Source organism: Lupinus angustifolius, chromosome LG06 (genome assembly GCF_001865875.1).
Source record: "Lupinus angustifolius cultivar Tanjil chromosome LG06, LupAngTanjil_v1.0, whole genome shotgun sequence".
Taxonomy (NCBI): domain Eukaryota; kingdom Viridiplantae; phylum Streptophyta; class Magnoliopsida; order Fabales; family Fabaceae; genus Lupinus; species Lupinus angustifolius.
In genome coordinates, this window is record NC_032014.1 from 28,042,416 (window position 1) to 28,067,779 (window position 25,364).

A 25,364-nucleotide genomic window follows, 5' to 3' on the forward strand; every position below is an offset into this window, starting at 1 on the left:
TATATAAAACAGTAACTAAGATTTAATCATGTTATGTGGGGTCGGCTACATGTATCAAACGACGCTATAATGCTCTACCATAAATCATGTTCATTAACAAAACACTAATTTCTTAATCGTTTCGGCTATTTTTTTTTTTTTTGTAACCCTCTTCTTCTAGAAATTGGACTAACCTTCACTTGATATACTCTCCTTACGAAGATTTTTACCAGTCTCTTCCACACATGTCCAAACTACCTAAGACACAATTGTACCATATTTTCTACAATAGAAGCTAATCCAACTTTCTTCTTAATGCATTCATTTCAAATCCTATTTTGTCCAGTATGTCCGCTCATCCAACGCAACATTCTCATTTCTGTTACATGAAGTTTATTCTCTTGATGACATTTAATGCCCAACATTTAGTCTCATATAACATTGCAAGTCTTAGAGGCGTACGGTAAAATTTCCCCTTAAGCTTGAGTTGTACTATTTTATCACATATGACACTAATGCACTCTGTCATTTCATCCAACCCGCCCTATGGATTACATCTCAGTCAATTTCCTCATCATGTATGATTGTTCCAAGATACCAAAATTTATTGACTTATGGTATGATATGACCCCCTAACCTTTACCTCTATAGTAGGGGTTGTCCGCCTCTTGCTAAACTTACACCTCATATATTCCGTCTTATACCAAAGTCATGTGTTTCTAAAGCTTGTCTCCATATTTTTAACTTCCCATTTAATTTCTCTCTCGAGTCTCCCACTAAGTTGTATCATCCACAAAAAGAAAGCATTGTGGTATTGGTTCTTGGATAAGTTTACTAAGCACATCAAAAATCAATGTAAATATTTAGAGACTCAATGTTGATCCTTGGTGTAGTCCTATGATAATAGAAAAATCATCTGAGGTCACATCTTATGTTCTCATGATGGTGTTGACCCCCTCATAGATATCCTTGATTGCTCGAATATAGGCAATTCGAAAAAATTTCTTCTCTAGAGTTTTTCACAAAATCTCTTTAGGCACTTTATTATATGTCTTCTTCAAATCAATGAAGATCATGTACAAGTCTCTTTGGTTATTATGAGAAATAAGAATAATTAATTTGAACCATTAGATCTTATTTGAATGATAAAGATTTAAAAATAAATGCACTTAACTTTTTTAAGTGATCATATGACAGTCGACTAACTTTTAATCCTAACAATCCATGTATAGTTGTAAAGAAGAATACGGGTAGAAAGGACGTGGTGAGGAAATTAGTGGATTTAAGGGATGTTAGGTCTGAGAAAAACATGATCAATAGAATAGAAAGAAATGTGATTTTAATTTGAATTGCTAATTCTGTCCTTATTAGGTTTGTTTTTGCCACAAGAAGAGTAGTTTTGTAAACTGGCAACTTTTTTCCGTATGGTATCTTAGCACAAAAGCAGAGAAACATTTTGTGTTCCCATGTTATTTTTTTCTCTCCTCTCTTTTAAACCAAACAAGTGTTCTCTCCTATTTCTATCATACCAAATCAAGTGTTAATGTTCTATAGCATCATAAAAACAACAATCAAACCTTAATTCCACTCGGTGAGGTTCACTATATGAACCGAGCAACGTTATAATGCTCGATTATAAATCATTGATATAAAAATATTTCTTAATCATTTATGTAAGAAAATGCAAACTGGATGTGAAGAAAGAAGGAAGAAGATAGAAGAAAGATGAAGACGAAGAGAGAGATACGGTTATGAAATGGATTTTCTTTTTATTAATAAAAACTTAATACAACAAAGAGAAAGAAGGTGCTTTTATAGAAAAGACTAGAAAGGGCAAAACGGTAAAGTAACTATTAGTAACAAATCAGTTACTTTACCTAACAGCATTACAACAAATTAATAACTAAACTAAAATGCATTACATGCATTATTCTAATATACCCATCTGAATCTTAGGGTGCTAGCCTGATGAGCCAAATTCTTGAACTCTGAGTTGATTCCTTAAAGTGAGAAATTGATTGTTAGGTAGAGGTTTTGTCAATATGTCAGCCGTTTGAAATTCAGAGGGAACATGCTTGACTATAAGAGTTTTGCCTTGAATCTTATCCCTAACAAAGTAGATATCTAATTCTATGTGCTTAGTTCTATTATGTAGCACAGGATTGTGAGACATGGCCACTGTGCTTTGGTTGTCACACAGAATAATAGGAGTGGTGAAAGGAATCTGTAATTCAGTAAGCAATGATTCAATCCACATCAATTCTCGAGAAGCTAAGGCTAAGCTTCTATACTCAACTTCAATACTAGACCTTGAGATGGTATTTTGTTTCTTAGAACACCAAGTTACCAAATTTGGTCCTAGATATAAGCATGCTCCAGAGGTTGATTTTCTGTCATCCATGTTTGAAGCCCAATCATCATCACAGTAGGCCATGAGGGACAATTTGGAATCAGAGGGACCAAGAGCAGGATTAACAGATAGACCCAAGGATGTGGATCCTTGAAGATATTTAAGAATTCATTTGACCACAGTCCAATGTGAGTTGAGGGGTTTTTCCAGAAATTGGCAGACCTTGTTGACACTATAGGTGATGTCTGGTCTAGTAATGGTTGCATATTGCAGAGCTCCTACAATTGATCTATAGAAAGTGGGATCCTCAAAGTAATCAGTGCCATGTTTGGTTAGTTTGCAGTTGCTAGCCATAGGAGTAATGCTAGCTTTGGCAGTAGATAGATTTGCTCTGTCTAGAAGATCCCTAATGTACTTAGCCTGAGAAAGAAAGAGTGAACCATTGTTCTTATGCTTGACCTCAATGCCAAGGAAATAGTCCAAAGGGCCCAACTGCTTTAAGGCAAATGTGTTGCTGAGGTCTTTGATAACCTGTTTAACAAGAATAGAGGAGGAACCCGTGACTATGATGTCATCCACATAAACTAGGATATATAGTTGATGAGATGCAGAGCTTTGAAAGAACATGGAGTTGCCACACTTGCTTATTTGAAAGCCAAGTTTGACAAGAGAACCCTTCAACCTCTCAAACCCTTGTCTAGGAGCCTGTTTTAAGCCATAGATGGCTTTATTTAGCTTGCAGACCAGGGATTTGTCATTCTGTTGAAACCCAGTAGGTTGTGTCATGTAGACTTCTTCATTTAAAACACCATTGAGAAAGGCATTGTTGATGTCAAGTTGCTCAATCATCCAATGATGTGTGACAGCAAGAGTCAAAAGTATCCTGATTGTAACAGGTTTTACAACAGGAGACTAGGTCTCATTGTAATCAACTCCATATCTTTGATGGAACCCTTTTGCAACAAGTCGTGCCTTGTACTTGTTAATTGTGTCATCTGGGTTTTCTTTTATCCTAAACACCCACTTACATCCAATAGCCTGTTTTAGAGGAGGTAAGGGGACCAAGGTCCAAGTATTCAAGGCCATGAGTGCATCATACTCTGCTGTCATAGCCTGCTGCCATTCTGGAATAGAGAGAGCAGTTTTGACACTGGTTGGTTCTTTCTGTGTGAGATGAACACGAGGATGAATGGTTTTGAAAATACCAGATTTGGATCTGGTTTGCATAGGATGAGATGAAACAGGAGAAGAGGAGAAACAAGGAATTGAAGAAGTGGTAGTTGGTGCAGAGGGAGTATAAGTGGAAAAGGAGAGTTGAATGGGAGATGAAGATGTTAGGGGAACAGTGTTAGGTGAAGAAGACAAAACAGGTGAGTGAAATTTAGTAGGAATTTCATGAACTGACTCAGAATTATTCATTTGATAAGGAAGAGAGGGAGAGTTTGTTGAGACAGGAACAGAAGGTGATGGAGTAGATGTGGTAGGACTGTGGGAATTATGGAATTTTGTAAAAACTGTTGTGGACTGAACAGAATCAGTAGTAGGATTGTGAACAGAGGTAGAAACATAAGATTTTGAGGGAAAATGAGACTCATTGAAAATAACATCTTTAGATATGTAAATTTTATTTATAACCCTTGTGACTCAAGGAGTATCCCAAAAAGATGCACTCAGAACTTCGTGAATCCAGTTTATGTTTGGTAAAAGGTCTAAGTAGGGGAAACAAGCACATCCAAATACCTTGAGGAATTTGTAATCTGGGAATTGTTTAAATAGTAGCTCATAGGGAGACTTATGACTGAGGGTGATTGAAGGAAGTCTATTAATTAAATAGACTGCAGTGATGAATGCATGATCCCAGAAAGTCATAGGTAAGTGAGAATGAGCTAACAAGGTTAAGCCAGTCTCAACTATGTGTCTATGTTTGCGCTCAATAGTACCTTGTTGGGATGTGTGTGAGGACAAGATATTCTATGCACAATTCCAACAGATTTAAGAAAGGCACTAAAAGGTTTAAATTCACCTCCAAAATCACTCTGCACTGCCTTGACTGTGTGAGTGAATTGAGTGTGAACATACCTAAGAAAATATTGAAACATTGTTAATGTTTCAGACTTTTGCTTTAGTAGAAATAACCATGTGTGTTTGGTGTGAGCATCTACTATGGAAAAATAATACCGAAAACCAGAGGCAGAGTAAACAGGGGCAGGTCCACATAAATCAACAAATATTAGCTCAAAAGGAGAATGATACAGTGTAGTGGAACTGGGTGCATGAAGTTTGTGAGCTTTACCAACACAACATGAATCACAGAAATCAGCATCAATTTTATTGATAGAAGGAATATTACATTGTGTTAAAATATCCTTCACAACAGTGTAATGGGGATGGCCTAGCCTATTGTGCCATAGAGAAAAAAATACTAGATTTATTACAAGTGGTAGGGTTAGGCAAACCAGTGCAACTTGTTGTAAGAGTAAAAGTGGAAGGATGACACCTAGGATGACTTGGATGAAGGTCATGAAAAGCATAGAGTCCTTCTTTGGTGAGAGACCCTTGGAGTAAAATTTCATTAGTATCCTGAGATAATAGAAGTTGTCTTTAGCAAATTGAGAAACACTAATAAGATTTTTCGTGATTGATGGAACAAGAAGCAGATTTTGAAGAGACAGAGAAACATGTGAATTAAAAGGTGAAGTAAGATGAGAATTGCCAACACTTTTAATTGAGATTCCAGTGCCATTACCCATGTATATCTGTTCATGACCAAAGGATTCAATAGGCTCATGAACTAGTGAAGCATCTGTAGTTAAATGGTTGGTTGCTCCTGAGTCAGGATACCAAGTAACACGCTTTGCATCTCGAGTAGGAGAAGAGGGAAGCTCCCTGTGTGCAACATGAGCTGAAATGGGATAGTTATGATAATGTGAAGATGATGGATGTGTTGGGCCTGACCCAAGTAGTGAGTCCCATCCATTAGAGGGTCCATAGTGACCTCCATTGCCATTGTAGAAGTCAGTTGGATAGTCCGGATAAAAGTGAGTTGGATATCTGGTTGGTCCATTAGCAGATTGAAAAGAGGAATAGTGTGAATGATGTGGCACATAACCAGGTGCAACACGTGTCATAGATCCAGTTGGAGGTGTGTATGATAGTCCAAAGTGTGAAGGAGCATAATAGCAAAAGGCAACATCATGACCATGACGATTACAGTATACACAAAACGCCGGTGAATAACCTCCACGGGAATAACGACCTCCACGGTGACGACCACCATTACCACCTCGACGACCACCATTACCACCTCGACGACCACGATGACCTCGAAAATTACTTGCATTTCCAAAACCATAGGACGTCGGATTAGGAGATTCAGCTTTTGGAGAGTAGAAAACCGATGGAGTAACGGTTGCTCGTGGTTGAGAAGAAACAGGAGTGGGAGATAATGGAGATTCAGACGCAATATTTACAGACAAAGCATCAGAAATAGTTGTGTTTGTTCTTCTCTAACCTTGATTCAAATGTCAACAAAAATGATTCGAGATTGTGAATTGAAGGCAAATCAATTTGACTTTCAATAAAAGTGATTACTGGTTGATATTCCTCATTTAAACCATCCAGAATGTAATCAATGTGTTCAGAGGTAGAAATTGGAGTACCGATGAAGATCAAAGCATCAACGAGACTCTTGATTTTTGTGAAGTAATCGGAGATGGAGCTTGAGCCTTGAGAGATAGACCTAAGTTGAGATCTCAACTGTCTGCTCCGTGCTTTTGTCTGCGAATTACAGAACGAATCTAGTTCCTCTCATAACTGCCACGAGTGAACACAACCTACCACCCGTGCTTGAAGACTTTCAGAAAGAGAATTAAGAATCCACGAAAATACACATTGATAAAGTTCTTCCCATCGTAGGTATCCTGGATTGACACGATTGATTAACCTATCATCGTCGTTAAGAAAGCGATGTGGAATTTCCGTCCCTAAAACGAATCGATTAGCACGATTCGAGGTTAGCGTAGTTAACATGAAGTGTCTCCCCACCAAATAGTTCTTCAACGTGAGTTTCATGGACGGCATCAGAAGAACGAGTGGAGAAGACACCACATCAAGCAGCGAGGCAACGGAAGGAGAAATCGAAGAAGAGGATCGGAACGTCGTTGTGTTGTTGTCGGTTGCCATGGCGTGATACCATGTAAGAAAATGCAAACTGAATGTGAAGAAAGAAGGAAGAAGATAGAAGAAAGATGAAGACGAAGAGAGAGATACGGTTATGAAATGGATTTTCTTTTTATTAATAAAAACTTAATACAACAAAGAGAAAGAAGGTGCTTTTATAGAAAAGACTAGAAAGGGCAAAACGGTAAAGTAATTGTTCATAACAAATCAGTTACTTTACCTAACACCATTACAACAAATTAATAACTAAACTAAAATGCATTACATGCATTATTCTAATAATTCCACTTATAGTTTTTGTATAGCATCATACAAAATGTCTAAAGTCTTTCTTGAAAATGTAAGTTCTACTATTCCTTCATGTATTTACAATTGAGCATGTTGAGGGCAAATCAGAAATCCAACAAGCAACTCGGTTTAAACAAAAAAAAAAGTACGCGAAAGTAAGATTTGATAAATCAGGTTCCTTTATGCATTTCTAGGTAGAGATGGCAAAACGGGCATTGCTCGCGGGCGCGCTCGCATAGCTTACATTTTTTTGCGGGCAGGGCATAAAATTTTTGCCCATTTGCCCGTTTCGCCCGGCCCATTTTGCCCACCAAGTTTGCGGGCAGCCCATAAATATAATTTAAGGAAAAATGTAAAAAATTTGGATTAGTTATGATGTAATGTGATTTTTAATCCCTAAAAAAATTGTAATCTAATGTAATTTGTTAAATTTCATATAAAATATCAAAAATTTTGTTAATTTTTTATCTTCAACTACTTTATTTAATTTCATTGCATTTATTATATAAATTTTTTATTTTTTTTAATTATTCAACAATGTCTGCGAGCCATCCGCAAGCCCGTTAGCCCATTTTAAAACGGGCAGGGCAATGAATTTTGTCCGTTAACCAATGCAGGTATGCCCACGCCCACTTAAATTTTTGCGGGCATTTGCGGACGCGGGTTAAAAGGGCCGGGCGGCCCGTTTTGTCATCTCTATTTCTAGGGATAAATTTGGATCATAATGGATCATAAAAAGCTATTCATCAATCTATATAAGATCAATTAAATTATACTTCAAATTACTTAATCGATCAATATTCAAATTTAATAGATGAATCTCAATCTATTCATTACTCCATTTTAATGGATTGGATATACATGAAAATCATCATTTGATTTTTAATTTTTTTTAAAAATTAGAATCAAAATCACCTTTTTCAAAAAATCACTCTTTCAAGAAAGCCTTTCTAAAATCACTTTCTTAAAAATTACTTAATCGATCAATATTCAAACTTAATAGATGAATCTCAATCTATTCATTACTCCATTTTAATGAATTAGATATACATGAAAATCATCATTTGATTTTTTAATTTTTTTTTTTAAATTGGAATCAAAATCACCTTTTTCAAAAAATCACGCTTTCAAGAAAGCCTTTCTAAAATCACTTTCTTAAAAATATTATTTTCCAAAAAACACTTTTCAAGAGGTAATATTTTTTATAAACAAATCACTTTTCAAAAAATCCATTTTTACCATTATTTTTTTAGTTTCTTCTTCTTGCACTCTTTGTTGCTCTGATCCTTTTTCTTGCCTTTAAATAGTCTCATAGCTTCTTCACCTAGCAAAGAAAGCCTAAACCTTCACTAGATAGAGTTGAAGTGATGAATCCTGGCCCTCAAACCCGAGCTTTGTAACAGTTTTCCAATTGAATTAATAAAATCACGTCCTTTCTGATTCCTCAATATTACATTCTTTTCTTATTCTCATCCAGCCCTTGACTCTCTCTTTGTTTTGCATTCTTATTTTCTTTTCAATAAATAAAATAAGCCCAAAATACAAAGGTGAGCTGAGTAAGCAGACAGTACCTATCTCCTGTTCTTGTTATGCATTCCCACATAATTGTTTTTTTAAGGAAAACACAATGATATTCATAATCATTTTGAATAGAAGGTAATATGCGGTAAGTGTGCAATTTATGTGATCATTGGTCCATCTGCTTTGAAGGGTGGATACCTGCTATCCTAAAACAGTGTACCATTCTATGTGTCACGGCTTCTGATTGGTCAGAAAAATAATTAATTATTAAAATTTTAATTTAAATATATTTTTTCAACCAATCACAAACAGTGACACACTTTATGGGACAACAGATGTACTCTCCTGCTTGAAGTGGGATGTTTGCACCTTCTATGTTTTCTCTTTGCCCCATACTTGTTAGGGTATACTTTGATATGCAGAGACTGTGCAGCTTTATTGGGAAGTTACTTAAATCTGGAATTTTCTGTTTAATAGCATATCTCATCCTCTCCATAATTGTAGTTTTCCTCTTTCTGCGTCCATTCTTGAGTTTTATAGATATTGTATTAAAAGAAAAAAGAAAAGCAAATACCAGTTTTTGTATGTCCAACCACCTTCTTCGACCATCCATTGCTAAAACAGTCACCACATTAGTCTCAATGTATAGGTCTCTATCAAGGCCCTCATCATTCCAATGAATATTGGGAGGACACGCATTATGCACTTCAAGTTGAAACCCTGCAGGCATGATATAATTTAAATATAAATCGGCAAAAATTTGGTAAGTCCGTTATAGGCCAAATTAACAAGGTATGCTAAAGCTTGACATTGATGACATTTAGTGGCACTTTAACCAGAAACCACCAAGTAACAAAATTAATGGCTTACAAGTGAACTTAATATATATTTTTTCAAAACTTTTATACATGACATCCTTAAGTGTTACAGTGAAAATCAAAATGATGAGCTTTCATAACAGTTATGCTGATTTCTTACAGGAGATAGGGCACAGAAACAACGTAAAGCTAGCTTTCTTTACCCATTACCATAGAAAGCATAATTTAACTTCATTTTACCAGCATATGCATCAACAGGCATATGCACATAGAAGTACCACAATATGTATGACGGTATGAGATTGCAGAAAGCTCATCAATAGATTTTTCATCTAAGCAAGATTTAAGAACCAAAAATAGATTATATTTATGTAATCATAAAATTAGAAACAGCAGCATATAATACCAGTTGCATCTTTTGTATTGTCGACAGGAATGTTTATTGACTGTCGTTTAGAAGAGGGCAACTGCATCATCGAGTGAAAATTATGGGATATTCCACTACGCAGCATTCTTGAGAATACTGAAAGTCTCTTTTGAGTTTCAGGAAAAGGTTGGCCAGTTCTGGAGTCTACCAAACTAAGAAGTGTGTGCGATACCTAGATAAGAATGTAAATGATGAAGACATCATGAAGGAAAACTTAATCAATGTTCCTGACTAAGAAAACCCACTTACTTGGACGACCAGTTGATTGCACCATAAAATAGCCTGATGCTCCATTGACAACCACACATTTGTCATGGCTGTACTGCTTATCATGAAGCCATGTGTTGGGGGCACAATATCATCCAGTGATGCTAATTTTGACCGTACCTGGAGAAAAGAAAGAAGTAAAAATAAACCACTGCGTCAATATTTGGTGAGTAGCAGTTATATAAATGTTGAAAATGTTAAAATTGTGAAGATATTCAAACAAAAAATTGAAACTAGGAATATGATTCTTTATGGCACGATGCCAAAAGAAAAGACCAAATTCTAAAACAAACAACTCACTCAGTTTACATTCACTCAACGTGAAACTAATAGTTTATTTCTAAAAATTACATACGGTGGTGTTTTTAATAATACTCCTGCAGTAACTCAAAACATGTATATGATGACTGTAAAATTATGCTACATTTGCATTGCATTTAATTTACATTTAGTTTTTATTTCTCTTTGTTCGGGTTAAGAAAGTGTTTTTGATTATGTTATGCAGTTTGGATGGAATGAAACCAAAAAGAGTAGAGATTGGATGCAAGAAGACCGGAATTTGGTGTTGAGAATATGCAAATACCAATTAAAGGGCCAAAAGTAGGCGCCACACACCCCAAGGTCGTGCATGTTATATTCTATTCTTATTTTTTTAGACTTAGCCCAATATTTTGTAATTAGGATAAATAAGGGTTCTCCCTCAAGTATGGGAACACTTTATATTACAATTCTCTAATTTAGAATTTAGTATTGTCTATTCCATTATGAATGAGTAATTCCATATGTTTCTAAAATTGGGGCTATGCCCTCATGCATTCAATAAACATTTTTTCTTACTTCTATTTCATTGAGTTTTATGATTTGAATCATTAAATTGAGTTTTACTCGTGTGAGTTGTCTGGCTAACAAACTACACCTCTCAGATACATTGGGGAAGGACCGAGAGGTGAACCCAACTATCCGATCATTCAGTTATTCAAATTAGAATCCTAATTCACGAGACAAGTTTACGATTCTCAGGGTTTTCTAGAATTCACCTTGGGTTGCTACAAAGCGATTGTATAAAAAAATTCAAGTAAAGGATTCAATTGATAATCATACCCAGAGAGTAGGTGCGACTTCAATTGAGTACATGTGTCGAAGCTCGAGAGAGGATGACACATATCAAATAGCAATTCACTCTCATAACTTAAAGTTTATGAAAATGAGCAAAAGAAGAATTTACAAGTGTAAAGGCGATAACCCTTATCCTGGGAATTATTCCTAAATTGGATTTCAATCCTTTATAATAATTTTATAATTATTCTTGTCAATTGTTCAATTGTTCTAAATTCAATTTTATTCCTTATTTGAGTTAAGTATAAATTAATTGATATAGTTAAAGGAATTTTCCAGTCCTTGTGGAATCGATATTTTATTACTTTACGACATAATCGTGCATTTGCGATTTGCCCTATCAAGTTTTTGGTGCCATTGTCGGGGACTCTGTCAAAATTTCTTTAGTTCTCAATTAATTCATTACTTTACTCTAGTATATTACGTGTTTTTCTTTTTCTTGGTACCTTTGCAGGTTGCCGATTTGGTTTATGCAAAATTCAAATTAATACTCAGAGCCAGAAAGGACTTTCCATAGAAGAAGGCAACAAAGAAAAAGAGCAAGAGAACAACATGCACGTGTATACACAATGGCTGAACGAGATGAAAAACAACTTAGCAACTATGCAGCCCCTAGTGCTGGTAGTTCACGTCCTGGAATAATCTGCCCAGCTATTGAGGCAAATAACTATTCTTTGTCATCTGCCCTAATCCAAACGATGATGCAAAACCAATTTGGAGGAGGAGTTCATAAAGATCTGAATGCCCATGTTGACCATTTTTTAGAATTCTGAGACTGTAAGGATCCATAAGGCTTCTGAAGATGCTATTCATCTCCGCATGTTTTCATATTCCCTTAGAGACAAAGCTAAGACGTGATTAAGAAATCAAAATGCTAAACTTCAAGCAACATGGTGAACATTAGAGGAAACTTTTCTCAACAAATATTTTTCTCCTTCCAAAACTGTGCACTATAGGCACCTCATCCAAAACTTCAGTCAAAATGATGAGGAGTCAATTACTGAAGTCTGGAAAAGATTAAATGAGCTGACTGAAATTTGCCCTCATCATGGTATTCCTCCTTGGATGCTGGTTCAGAACTTCTACAGTGAGGTAGACTTTTCATCACAATAATTGTTGGACTCTTCAGCAGGTGGTGCATTCATGTGCAAAGGAATTGATGATGCTTCAAAGATCATAGAGAATGTTGTATCCAATCATCACCAATGGGCGAACGAGAGGAGAAATCATCCAAGGAGAGACTCTTGTGCACAATATCTCGGAAATCAAATGGAAAATGTAATTTCCATAGTAAAGAACTTTTCTCAAAGGTTTGGAAAGCTGAAAAAATATCATGCTAATATTAGGGGGTCTAGTGTAACATGTGAGGGGTGTAGAGCAAAATGACATGAGTGGGCTAAATGCAAACAATTCAATGAACCTGTACATGGAGCTTGGGCCAATGAGCAACCTTAATCATGCAATTACTATGACTACAAGGAGAGGAGCGAACAACAATTCAACCCAGCATATGGACAGAACAATCTCAACCTTTCCTGGAGGAGCAACAACACTTTAAATCATCAGCATTAGGTTAAGCAAGGTAATAGGAAACCTCCAACACGGTTTCCAAGGTACAATATTCACCAATTGATCTCACTCTTATAACAACAATGGAAGGTAAGAAAAAATTACTTGTTACCCTTAATAAATTTCAAGATAATTAAATCACGATTAATAAAAATGTTTCAAATATGTTAAATGATTTGAATTCTAAGATAGAAAATTTGAGTATCCATGAAAAAATGTTAGAAACACAAATTGCCCAACAAACTAGTAACTTCAATAGACAAACAGAGATATTTCCAGGGCAGCCAGAGAAAATCCAATGATGAACATTGTAAGGCTATCCGATTAAGGAGTGGGAAAGAACTTAAGGATATTCCTCGAACAAGGAATAATATACAAGTGGAAGAGAAACATACTGAGACACAACTCCCTGAAGGGGAACCAAATTCTGAAAAGAAATATGAAAATTCTTAGATATCCTTAAGAAATTATATATTGAATTGTCCTTCACTAAGGCACTGCAAAAGATGCCTACGTACATGAAATTTCTTAAGGACATTCTATGTAAACAGAAAAGACTAGAGGATTATGAAACAATTGTTCTAACTTAGGAGTGTAGCGCTTTAATTCAAAATAAATTGCCTCCTAAACTAAAAGATCCCGGTAGTTTCTCTATCTCATGCTTAATTAGTAACACTAATTTTGACCGTGCTTTATGTGACATGGGGGCAAGTGTGAGCCTCATGCCCTTAAATTGGACGTGGGTGAACTAAAACTCACTACTATATCACTTCAATTAGTGGATAGGTCACTTAAATTCTCTATAGGCATCTTGGAAGATGTTCCTATCAAAGTTTAGAAATTTTACATTCTAACAAATTTTGTAATACTAGAGATGGAAGGGGATGCACAAATTCTAATCATACAAGGTAGACCATTTCTGACTACATCGGGTGTTATAATTGATATTAAAGTATAATAAAAGAAAAAGGATTGAAAAAATATGTTGTAAAGAGAAAGGTTGATTGAAAACTGATCATATGATGAAGTAAGGCCTATTAAGAGAACTCCAATGCTTCAATCCGATGTCTAAAAACTGTAAGTATTTTGGGAAACATTTGTAAGTCTTTTGAATTGTTCTTTCTTTGTTTATCTCACCTTGAATCATTCATGCCCAATTACAACCGTTTAAAGACCTCTTGATTTTTGCATACATTCAAATACAGTTAGTGACGATTTGGTCTAATAATCAAACCTACAGTAATTTACTTTCATGAAAATTTGAGCGAAACACACTGACCTTTAAACACATGAGAGTGATAAGAGAAGAGTGGTCATGATTCATGCAATTGTTATGACTCAAAGACTTAACTTGAATTAATTTTGTTTATGATTGTCTTGTCTTAATGTCTGGGTTGTTTCAAACTATCATGAGATTGCTGGTTATTTTGGGTCATGGTTTCTAAAAGTTAGATATAATAATTGCTTGAGGACAAGCAAAAGATAAGTTTGAGAGGATTTTATGACTGTGAAATTATGCTACATTTGCATTGCATTTAACTTCATTTTAGGACATAATTAGAACTTTAGGATTGTTTTTAGGTTTTATTTTTTGTTCGGATTGAGCAGGTGTTTTTAGCTATGTTGTGCAGTTTGGATGGATTGAAGACAAAAAGAGTAGAGATTGGGTGCAAGAAAATGAAATACGGTGTTGAGGCTATGCGAAGGCCAACTGAAGGGCCAAAAGAAGTCGCCTTGGAACATGAATCGAAGAGAAGCAACTTGAAGTGAAGGTACCACATACACTCACTGCGGTAGATGTTATATTCTATTCCTATTTTTTACATTTATTTTGTTAGGCATAGCCTAATATTTTGTAAGTAGGATAAATTATGGTTCTCCCTCAAGGATGGGGAACACTTTACATTACATTTCACTAATTTAGAATTTGGTATTCCTTTCTCCATTAATAGTGAGTAATTCACAAGAGTAGTCTTAAGATTCTCGGAGGTTTTTAGAATTCACATTAGGTTGCTACAAAACGATTGGATAGAAAGATTCAATTAATAATCGTACCACGAGAGTAGGTGCAACTTCAATTAAGTACACATGTCAAATTTTGAGAGAGGATGACACATATCAAAAATCAATTCACCCTTACAACTTAGAGTTCATGAAAAGAAACAAAACAAGGATTTGCGAGTGTAAACTCTTATCCTGGGAACTTTTCCTAAATTAGATATCAATCTTTTTAAATATTTTCATAATTATGCTTCTCAATTGTTCAATTGTTCTAAATTCAATTTTATTCCTTATTTGAGTTAAGTATAAATTAATTGTTATAATTAAAGGAATTTTGTAGTCCTCATAAGATCGATATTTTATTACTTAATGACATAATCGTGCACTTGCGATTTACCCTATCAGCATAACAGTCATGTGAGATAGTCCCTAAATAGAGACACGAGGGCTATCAATGCCCAATCAAGTATATTGCTGAAATTTAACAACGTGTAACGTAATCTAGTGAAATGAAGAAAATCGAGGCAACCTTTTCTATCAAATATCATTGCTGAAAAATCTACTATATATATAGCGGGGAAGATTAAAAAATAAGAATACCTGGTAGTCGTTATATGCACCAGAAACAGATACAACAACAACATGAGAAAGTACAGGATCAGACACATGATGTCCTGTGTTGGTCTGAAACTTATATCCCTCTCTCCATTTTGAATTTACATGTGCAAAGTAATGACCCAGGGAGGGCTGCAATGCAACAGGAGGTGATCTGAATAAAATACATGTATCCCATAAAACATTAGCAAGGCATACAAATACAAGAAGTACAACCAAAACCATTACAGCAGAAAAATAAAAACCTACTGGTGTGGGGTTGAGAGTGTAAGAACAGTTTCAACTGCTGATTTCTTAAGACGGGGGTGGATAACAGCAGCTCTAGCGACAAAACCACCCATAGAGTGACCAACTAATATCACGCTTTTTGGCAAACTCCCAGAAACTGCGACACCTTCTCTAGTTCGAGCATCATAAGACACTTTATATTGGTCCAAAATCTGCAAGCAAAGCCACATCATTCATATTAAACAAAGTGACAAACCTCATGAATTACCTGCTGCAAGCAAAGTAAACCAGTATAGTCACATGAGTATGGACTGTGGAGTTCAAAGGTGGCACCAACTAAGGAAAGTAAAAAATATATAGCACAAGCCTACAAGGTAAACGCTTAACAAATTGAAAATATAGAAGAATTTAGCTCAAACTTCAAAGCACAAACAAAGCAACGGAGGATTGTTAAATACCAATAAAGATGGTCTAAAACTAGAATAAGTAAATAAAGACTTACACTGAGACATAGAAAGACTTAAGGAGCATTTGCATGCTTGAGGATTTAACCAAAATCACATTTCTAACAATGCACAAAGTTCAACGGATTTTGATCACATTGATAATTATAGTTGACTGTTGTACATGAAGTACAATTGTACTGTCAGGTTACTGACAATTACCACAGCAGTTAAGTACTTCCTAATCATTGTAATAGTGTAATTTAATCATTTGAAACAATAACAGAAATAGAATTTCTATCTTTTCTCAACATTTCTTTCCCTATTCTCTTCCCTTTACATGGTATCAGAGCGCCATGGCCAAGCCTACCGGGACCTCTCCTTCTATGGCTTCACCACAGTGTCAACATGTCACACCTTTTAAAACTGTTCCATCGCAGCTTAATCTTCCTCTCTCAGCAATGAAGCTCACAGAGAAAAACTCCCTTGTGTGGCAACACTTCATGAATGCAATTATCATCTCCAATCGAGCTTCAAGGTTCGTTCGAGAAACTGAAATTCCTCCAAGATTTCTATAAGAAGATGATCAAGCAATAAATTATATCAATCTGTCTTATTTGTTGTGGGAAGAAGACCAAGCTATTTTAATTTGGCTCTTGAATTTGTTATCTCAGAGTACTCAACCACGAGTTGTTGGTTGTTACCATACTTAGCAGTTGTGGCAAGAGGTCCATGCTTATTGCAATGCTCACACAAAATTCAAGGGACACCAGATTCGATCTCAACTAAGATCTACCACTCAAGGTTCAGGTTCTATTTTGAAGTATTTCATGAGAACCAAATCTCTGGTTGATCTACTCATTCCCACATGCAACCTAGTTTCTCAGGCTAAACACATACACTTCATTCTTAATGGCTTGAATGAAGAATTTCAGTCAGTTATTACCTCAGTGAAGGGTCAATTTGAACCTCCAACTCTTCACTCTCTTGAATCTTGTTGTTGACATATGAGGTGCGACTTGAGAAAAACAAGCTCAAAAAGGTTTGATGCACTTTCTGCAAATGTAGCATCAGCTCCGCTTCCAAACGATCACCTCCATTTGTTTCTTCTTATGTTCCAACTCAATATGCTTAAGTTCTGAGATTCATATTGTCATAAGATGATCAATCTCATTTAATCGATGATCAACATTATGCATATGCATTTCCAATTCATTCCCTATGCAATAACGTGTTTTATTTTATTTCTCTTACTACAAGTCCACTTCGTAGATTGCATATTATGTTTATATCTTCTACTTAATTGATTGTGTTATGCTTTTCTCTTTTTTAAAATGATATTGTGTAGTATTTTGGGTGTTTATGAGGTATAGGGAAAACATTTTAAGAGTATTGGAATGCACAAAGTTCAACGGATTTTGATCACATTGATAATTATAGTTGACTGTTGTACATGAAGTACAATTGTACTGTCAGGTTACTGACAATTACCACAGCAGTTAAGTACTTCCTAATCATTGTAATAGTGTAATTTAATCATTTGAAACAATAACAGAAATAGAATTTCTATCTTTTCTCAACATTTCTTTCCCTATTCTCTTCCCTTTACATGGTATCAGAGCGCCATGGCCAAGCCTACCGGGACCTCTCCTTCTATGGCTTCACCACAGTGTCAACATGTCACACCTTTTAAAACTGTTCCATCGCAGCTTAATCTTCCTCTCTCAGCAATGAAGCTCACAGAGAAAAACTCCCTTGTGTGGCAACACTTCATGAATGCAATTATCATCTCCAATCGAGCTTCAAGGTTCGTTCGAGAAACTGAAATTCCTCCAAGATTTCTATAAGAAGATGATCAAGCAATAAATTATATCAATCTGTCTTATTTGTTGTGGGAAGAAGACCAAGCTATTTTAATTTGGCTCTTGAATTTGTTATCTCAGAGTACTCAACCACGAGTTGTTGGTTGTTACCATACTTAGCAGTTGTGGCAAGAGGTCCATGCTTATTGCAATGCTCACACAAAATTCAAGGGACACCAGATTCGATCTCAACTAAGATCTACCACTCAAGGTTCAGGTTCTATTTTGAAGTATTTCATGAGAACCAAATCTCTGGTTGATCTACTCATTCCCACATGCAACCTAGTTTCTCAGGCTAAACACATACACTTCATTCTTAATGGCTTGAATGAAGAATTTCAGTCAGTTATTACCTCAGTGAAGGGTCAATTTGAACCTCCAACTCTTCACTCTCTTGAATCTTGTTGTTGACATATGAGGTGCGACTTGAGAAAAACAAGCTCAAAAAGGTTTGATGCACTTTCTGCAAATGTAGCATCAGCTCCGCTTCCAAACGATCACCTCCATTTGTTTCTTCTTATGTTCCAACTCAATATGCTTAAGTTCTGAGATTCATATTGTCATAAGATGATCAATCTCATTTAATCGATGATCAACATTATGCATATGCATTTCCAATTCATTCCCTATGCAATAACGTGTTTTATTTTATTTCTCTTACTACAAGTCCACTTCGTAGATTGCATATTATGTTTATATCTTCTACTTAATTGATTGTGTTATGCTTTTCTCTTTTTTAAAATGATATTGTGTAGTATTTTGGGTGTTTATGAGGTATAGGGAAAACATTTTAAGAGTATTGGAGAGTATCAGGAAAGTATCGGATTTATAAATTATTTATTTTTCAAAAATATAATTTCAATAGTTATGGGTACGTATTGATGAAGTATCGGTATCAGATACGTGAAGATTATTGAAGTGTCGGTGCTTCATAGTTTCTAGGTTATTCAATCACACATAAAGGATATAAATGTTTGTCTAAAAAAGGAAAAATATAAATCTCTAAAGATGTGATAATCAATGAGTTTGCTTTCCCTTTCTCTCATAGCAAGCATCTCCATTCTATTCAGGACATTAATGCCAATTGTCCACTTAAATCTACCCTAAGTCATACATCTTTTCATTCTTATCTATTCAATCTTGTCAGCTCTACTCTCCCCGATGTATCTTCTTCCACTCCTACTCAACCTACTTCTCCTAATCCTTCAATTTTTGTCCCTTCTTCCACTAACTTCCCTATGTTTCATAATTCTACTCCTCGTTCTCTTCTCAATGCTAGCCCAACTATTTCACTATCTTCTTCAGCTTTTGTTTCTTCTTCCTCTCCTTCTATAATACATAATTCTCATTTTGTAAATTCAATGCAAACAAGGTCAAAATCAAGCATCTTTGAGACTATTAAACCAAGAGTCTTGTTAACTCAAGTTGAACTTACTAGTGTCAAATTAGCTCTTGTTGACCCTGCTTAGAAACAAGCAATGTAGACTAAGTATGATGCATTAATTCCCTTAAAAACTTGAAGTTAATTCCTATACCCCCTCACAAACAAGTCATTGGAGGTATGTGGGTGTTTAAAGTCAAACAAAACTCTGATGGTAATGCTCAAAGAGTTAAAATAGGGCTTGTTGCAAAGGGATTTCATTAGAAGCATGGGGTGGATTACAATGACACTTCTTGAACTGTAGTTAAGCCTATTACTATTACGATCTTGTTAACATTAGCAGCTAGCTAGCTACAAACAAGTGGCCCTTGGAGCAGTTAGATATTGACATTGTCTTCCTAAACGGGTATCTCAATGAAGAAATGCACACGTAGCAACCAACCAACTAGACTTCAACACAATGACAAGTCCTTGGTTTCCAATCTGTATAAAGCCATTTATGGCCTCAAACAGGCACAAGACAATAGTTTGAAAGACTAAGGGGTACTCTACTTAGTTTGGGTTTTGTCATTAGCAAGTGTGACTCTTTATTGCTTATTCATACCTCTGTTAACTATAAGCTCTAGGTTCTAGTTTAAGAAGATGACATTATTGTTACTGGGTCATCCATCTCTCAAGTCACTCATCTTATCAGTAATCTCAATTCTAGTTTTGCTCTAAAACAACTTGGCGACTTCGACTATTTCCACGAGTTGATGTCAAACATTATTTGATCACTCCATTTTTCAATCGGTCTAAGTATATTAGAGATATTATAGAAAGTGCTCATATGGGATTTGCCAAACCTATCCCTATTCTCGTGGCTAGAAATTATCAACTACATAAACAAGGCAGCCCAATTTTGATAATCCTTCCCTCTATAGAAATAGGCAGTGCCTTAGTGTGGATGTTTTACAATATACAACAGTTACTAGACCAGACATTGTCTTCAATGTAAACAAGGTCTGTCAGTTTCTTTCTATGCCTCTACAAGAGCACTAGATTGCAGTCAAAAGGATACTAAGGTATTTACAAGGGACTTCAGCATGTGGTCTTCTTATTAAACTTTCCTCCTATTCAGTTCATTGACCTTTGCAGCCCTTCTATGATGTTGATTAGGCTTCAGATCTTGATGACAGAAAGTCCATTTGAGGCATTTGCCTATTTCTTGGTCCTAACCTAATCATTGATAGTCTAAGATGCAAAACAATATCTTTGGATCTAGCACAGAAGTTGAACATAGAATCTTAGCTTTAGCCTCTCAGGAACTAACTTGGGTAGAATCCTTACGTAATGAGCATAAATTCTCATTTAGGACTTCGTTGATTCTTTGTGACAATCTCAGCGTAATGGCAATAGCCCACAATAATGTGCTCCATAACATGACTTAACCTATTGAACCAGATCTCTTTCTTGCCAGAGACAAAATTCAGTCTAAGACTCAAGTCAAACATATTTCAACTGACTTTGAAACAGAAAATATTCTAAGAAACCCACTATGGCACTATCAACAGCCAAATTCCTTCTCTTCAGAAAACATATCAAAGTTCAAGAGGCACCCTCAACTTCATGGGGGTGGAATATTAGAGATGTATCATAGAAAGGCTAGGCTATAGGCTTGATAGTTTATTTTATAGGTTAGTTGATTGTTGTACATGAAGTACAATTGTATTGTTAGTCAATTACTGACAAATACCAGAGTAGTTTTGTACGAATCATTGGTTGTACTGACAAATATTGTAGTACACTTGTATTGCACAACTCAACTATAAGTACTTCTTAATCATTGTAATAGTGTAGTTCTATCATTAGAAGCAATAACAGAAATTGATATTCTATCTTTACTCTCTATTTATTTCCCTATTCTCTTCCCTTTACATAGTTCTAGGAGATTGTTTTATACCATTAGTGTGAATAGACACACCACACAATAACGTAAACAAGATTAACTCAAACAAATCAGCCATCTACAGACTAAGGACAAACACTAATCAAGAATGCACCCCATCATAGTTATTCATTTACTTCCCTTGGATATAATCTAAAAACGATAAAAGTGATACCTTGTGTATAGCATATACAACATATTCAGTGTGTTCTTCAAGAATGGCACCATCCATTGCAGAATGTTCACCTTCAAGATCAACAGCAAACCAATCCAGCCTTCTAGTATACTGGTTGGGTAATTGGAAACCAGATAAATCTATATATGCACCTCCTTCTTCAGGACTTAGGGAAGCTTCTTGATAAAACGTACGGTCAAGGGGGCCACTCTGATATGCCCTATCAGATTCTGCTGCCAAAGACCGCACCTGTTTTGTGGACAAAAAAAGAGGAGAAAATGTTAATCAAAAGATATAAATATTAAATTTTGGGCAATGAAAGTACCAAGAGTGTGTTGATAACAAAATAAGATCTTTCTGTATTATAAATGAAATGACAGAAACAACTGAATTAAAAAATCACTAGTAAGGTTAGCTTCATAGATTATAAAAAAACTATATCATATTTTTTTCATATTTTCATCTAACGGTGAATGTTTTTTTCTTCTTTTCCTAGTTGTTCTATTTTGCTAATAGAAAGGTAGCAATGTTCCCCTGCTAGAGGAAATTTTAATTACGTCAGATATAAAACCCTTTACGAATTAATAAGAGTCAAGTAACCCTAGCTCACATATTTTTCTTACATGTCATCATACTATTTAACAAATTAACCTCTCCAATGAACCTTCAACGACTAAACCAACATACTCCAGAAGAAAATAATTTTCACCTCAAATTTTTACGCAGATCTTTAGCTCATTATAACTACACAATATAACCAATAACCCTTTCCCAATTTTCAGCTTTCTATTGTTTCCATGAATGCCAAGTAAAGCCATATTTCCTTGACATGTTAAAATAGTAGCAACAGGAACGACCTATGAAACATGGTCACATCAAAATAGCTGACGTGTATGTGTCGAAACGGATACTTCAGGCACACTTTTGTCTTTCGGATAATCCAAGTTGTATAATACATTTTTCCATTTTTTGAATTTTTATATTGATATAAATGAAAATATCACAATAACTAGACATGCATGTTAACATTTTAATATGCATAAAATGATCATGCTAACTTCTAAAATGAGCATGCTAACTAATTTTATGCAATGTGCATTAGCCGTTTGGTGTCCTAAATTTTTTAAAGTTTGTCAAATCCTCATATCAATGCCATATCATATCCATGCTTCCTAGGGAGACACTAAATAAATAAATAATAATAAATCAACTTCAACTTCAACTAAGTTCGAATGAGGAGAAAGTGGACCTTGCCTGTTTGTAGCTACCGCCATTGCCCGGGATGAAAAGCACAGGTACACCACTAAGCTTCTTGAGGTGCTCCTTAACATCAATCTTCTTCCAGCCCTCATGATACAAGTACAAGCCATACTTCACCGGAGAAACACTTTCGGACGATGCAATAGGAATGTACGTGGGATACATGTAGGTCATGATACATCCATTCGATATAGGCTGCAATAAACCATACAATGCAGCAAGACAGGTCCCAACGACAACAATAATCAAGATTCCAACCCTAATTTTCGATCTAAATCGCGTCATTGTCACGAACCTCCTTCCACTTCAAAATGTTCAAATCACTGCAAACTTCACTTTCTAATTTCAAGTTCAGAGCTAAAAATAGCAAGTATCGCGAGTTCAAATTTGAAACAGAGCTTGAAGAATCAACGTAGTTAACTAAACTACGAACTAGAACAGAAACGATTCCAGATCGCGAGTTTATTGAACAATTGTTTCAACTTCAGATTCATGCAGTTGCTACTGAAACAGATCAAATTTATTAGTTAGTAACGAGATCTACATTTCCGCATTAACTCAAACACGAAAATCTAAAAAAAAAACAAATAAATAAGGAAAGAAAATAAATGAACACAAAAAATGAAAAGGAGAGAGAGAAAACTTTGAAACTGTGCATAGATCTGAAACGTATCTAGCGGCGGCGGCGGCGGCGGTAACTTCAGCAGCGCCGTAAAAGAAGAAGATAACGGTGGAGAGAGAAAGAGAAAGCGGTTATTACGAAATGGAGGAGGGTGAAGCAGAAAAGTTTGGAACCGAATTTATATCGTTGTTCGTTATGGTGTCGTTATTGGAACACGAATTTAGAAAGGGAAAGTAAAAGCTATATAGGGCTTTTTCTAGGAGAAAAAAGAAACATATTTAACTACTATCAATTGATTAATTTATTATTGATTTTTATTTATTATTGATTTGTTTTTAAAATTAATATAAATAGTTATTCATAATATATTAATTATATATAAATATTTATACTAATAATATATATATTACACTTTTCTTTTATTACAAAAAAAAAGTGTGGTTAATTTCAAAACTTTTAGTCATAAATTTGGAAATATTCAGTTGACACACGAGTATCTTCTATATACATGAGCATGTGTTCTGCTATTAATGAAAGTGGATGATATTAAAGATTCTAATAATTTATTATTCAATGAACGTTAATTTAATTTTTTAACGTGAATATTTCTCATTAATGGTAAAAGGGTAGTAAAATGTATTGGTTAAAGAAGATTTATTCTCATTTAAGAGGTGTTGTTTTTGTTTACGTAATTTCATACTACATTTTTTTTTGTGATACCTAATAGTATAGTTTTTCATGTGATTGGCTACTTTTCGAAAAGGGATAAAGGTCATCCAAATGTTCGTGTGTGGCTATATGGCATTCTGGGGTTGACCCAAGACAATTTCTCTCTTCTTAGATAGACAAGTTATTATTTCTGTATTTACATATATGGGTAAAAGTATTATTGAATTATATTTTAAGGATAAAAGTAACAAATCATATTATTTTATCCTTATGTTTTAGGTGTATTTACCTCTTCATTACTGAAGAGGATTTTAACTCATTTATCCCACCCTAACCCCATGAAATTCAATCTCTTGTAAATGTTATTCCATTCACCCTAATTGTTTACACTAATTATTTTACTATTTATTGCAATTCTTCATTTTTCCCCCATTAAATTTTTTTTCTACTTGAATTCTGTAAATTTGATTATGCACTGAAGTGTTGGGAATGGTGAAGATTGGCATAATGAAATGGATGTGGATACTAAATGATAAAAGTCTATAGGATAGTTTGACAAGAGTGGTGGTGAAAACGAAGATGATTATATATAAATGTTACATCATATTGTTTATTTTCTTTAATTTTGACGTATTTCTCTCTCCATTAATAGAGATGATTCATACCCTGATCAAGAGGGGAATTTAAAAGATTGGATGTGTCTTATTTGTAGGAGAATGATTAGGAATTATATGAAAGTTTACGATTCACAAATAAGGAGACAATATTCATTGTGAAATATAATCAATGAAAATTCATCAAGATTTTGTTGTTGAATCATATGTGATATATCTTATGTGGAATCTCAAACTTATATTCTAACTATATTGCTTTCAATGAAAATTCGCCAAGATTAGGTTGTTGTTGGATCATAGTGTGATATATCTTATGTGGAATCTCGAACTTATATTCTAAATATATTGATTCTTTTACAGTAGGTATATATGATACATATTTACAAATTAGATAATATTAAATATTTTTAGAGTAAATATTCAGTTGCGTTTCTCATATTTTTCGTGGTTACCAATTTAGTCCCTAAAAACTTTTAAATGTCATTTTTGTCCCAACAATTTGGACGTTAGGTCACGTTAGTCCTACCGTCAATTACCATCCATTAAGTACTCATGTGACCTGTCGCGACCCGATTTTCGGCTGGAAGACCGGCTCTACGACTTGGGAGGAGGCGAACTCAATTTCTACCTCTCCCGATTGATTTGGAGTCGCCACTACGTTTTTTGCGGTTAAAACGTAGAAAACTCTATAGTAAGCCCAATTAGGATAATATGGTCTTTAAGCAGAGATTCTGAGCTCGGGAGTCGATTACGGATCGGGGAAGGTATTAGCACCCCGTCCGCCCGTATTAAAACGGTACCCTCGCTAATAACATGGACTTTTATACCCTTAACAAATATTTATTTAGAATTATTTATTTTTATTATTGAGCCTGACAATATTGACTTTGGTCATATGTACCCCTATTAAGGGGATCAAGGCTTACGTAGTTCTAGTTGAAAATTGTTTAGCCGCTTTGGTTAATGGTTAGTGATTTAGAAAATATCGGTAAGTTTGGAAATATCAATTTATTGAATTGGTTAATATACAAATGTTTTGATTCAATAAGACTA

The 25,364-nt window shown here is 35.0% G+C and overlaps 1 protein-coding gene across 5 annotated transcripts in view; it reads right to left on the minus strand.

Moving 5' to 3' along the window:
- LOC109350653 overlaps positions 1–23,253 on the minus strand; it is a 36,031-nt gene extending 12,778 nt beyond the window's left edge. For 4 of the 5 annotated variants that reach the window (XM_019591890.1, XM_019591891.1, XM_019591889.1 and 1 more), the window contains exons 1-8: positions 23,050–23,253; positions 22,401–22,910; positions 21,147–21,395; positions 15,380–15,570; positions 15,116–15,284; positions 9,812–9,949; positions 9,542–9,734; positions 8,892–9,037 (exon numbers count right to left, since the gene is read on the minus strand). In XM_019591890.1, coding sequence (XP_019447435.1) covers positions 8,892–9,037; positions 9,542–9,734; positions 9,812–9,949; positions 15,116–15,284; positions 15,380–15,570; positions 21,147–21,395; positions 22,401–22,691 — 1,377 coding nt within the window. In that variant the 5' untranslated portion in view covers positions 22,692–22,910; positions 23,050–23,253. Of the gene's footprint in view, positions 1–8,891; positions 9,038–9,541; positions 9,735–9,811; positions 9,950–15,115; positions 15,285–15,379; positions 15,571–21,146; positions 21,396–22,395; positions 22,911–23,049 lie in introns of those variants that run through there. The other variant, XM_019591892.1, reaches the window with a different exon arrangement.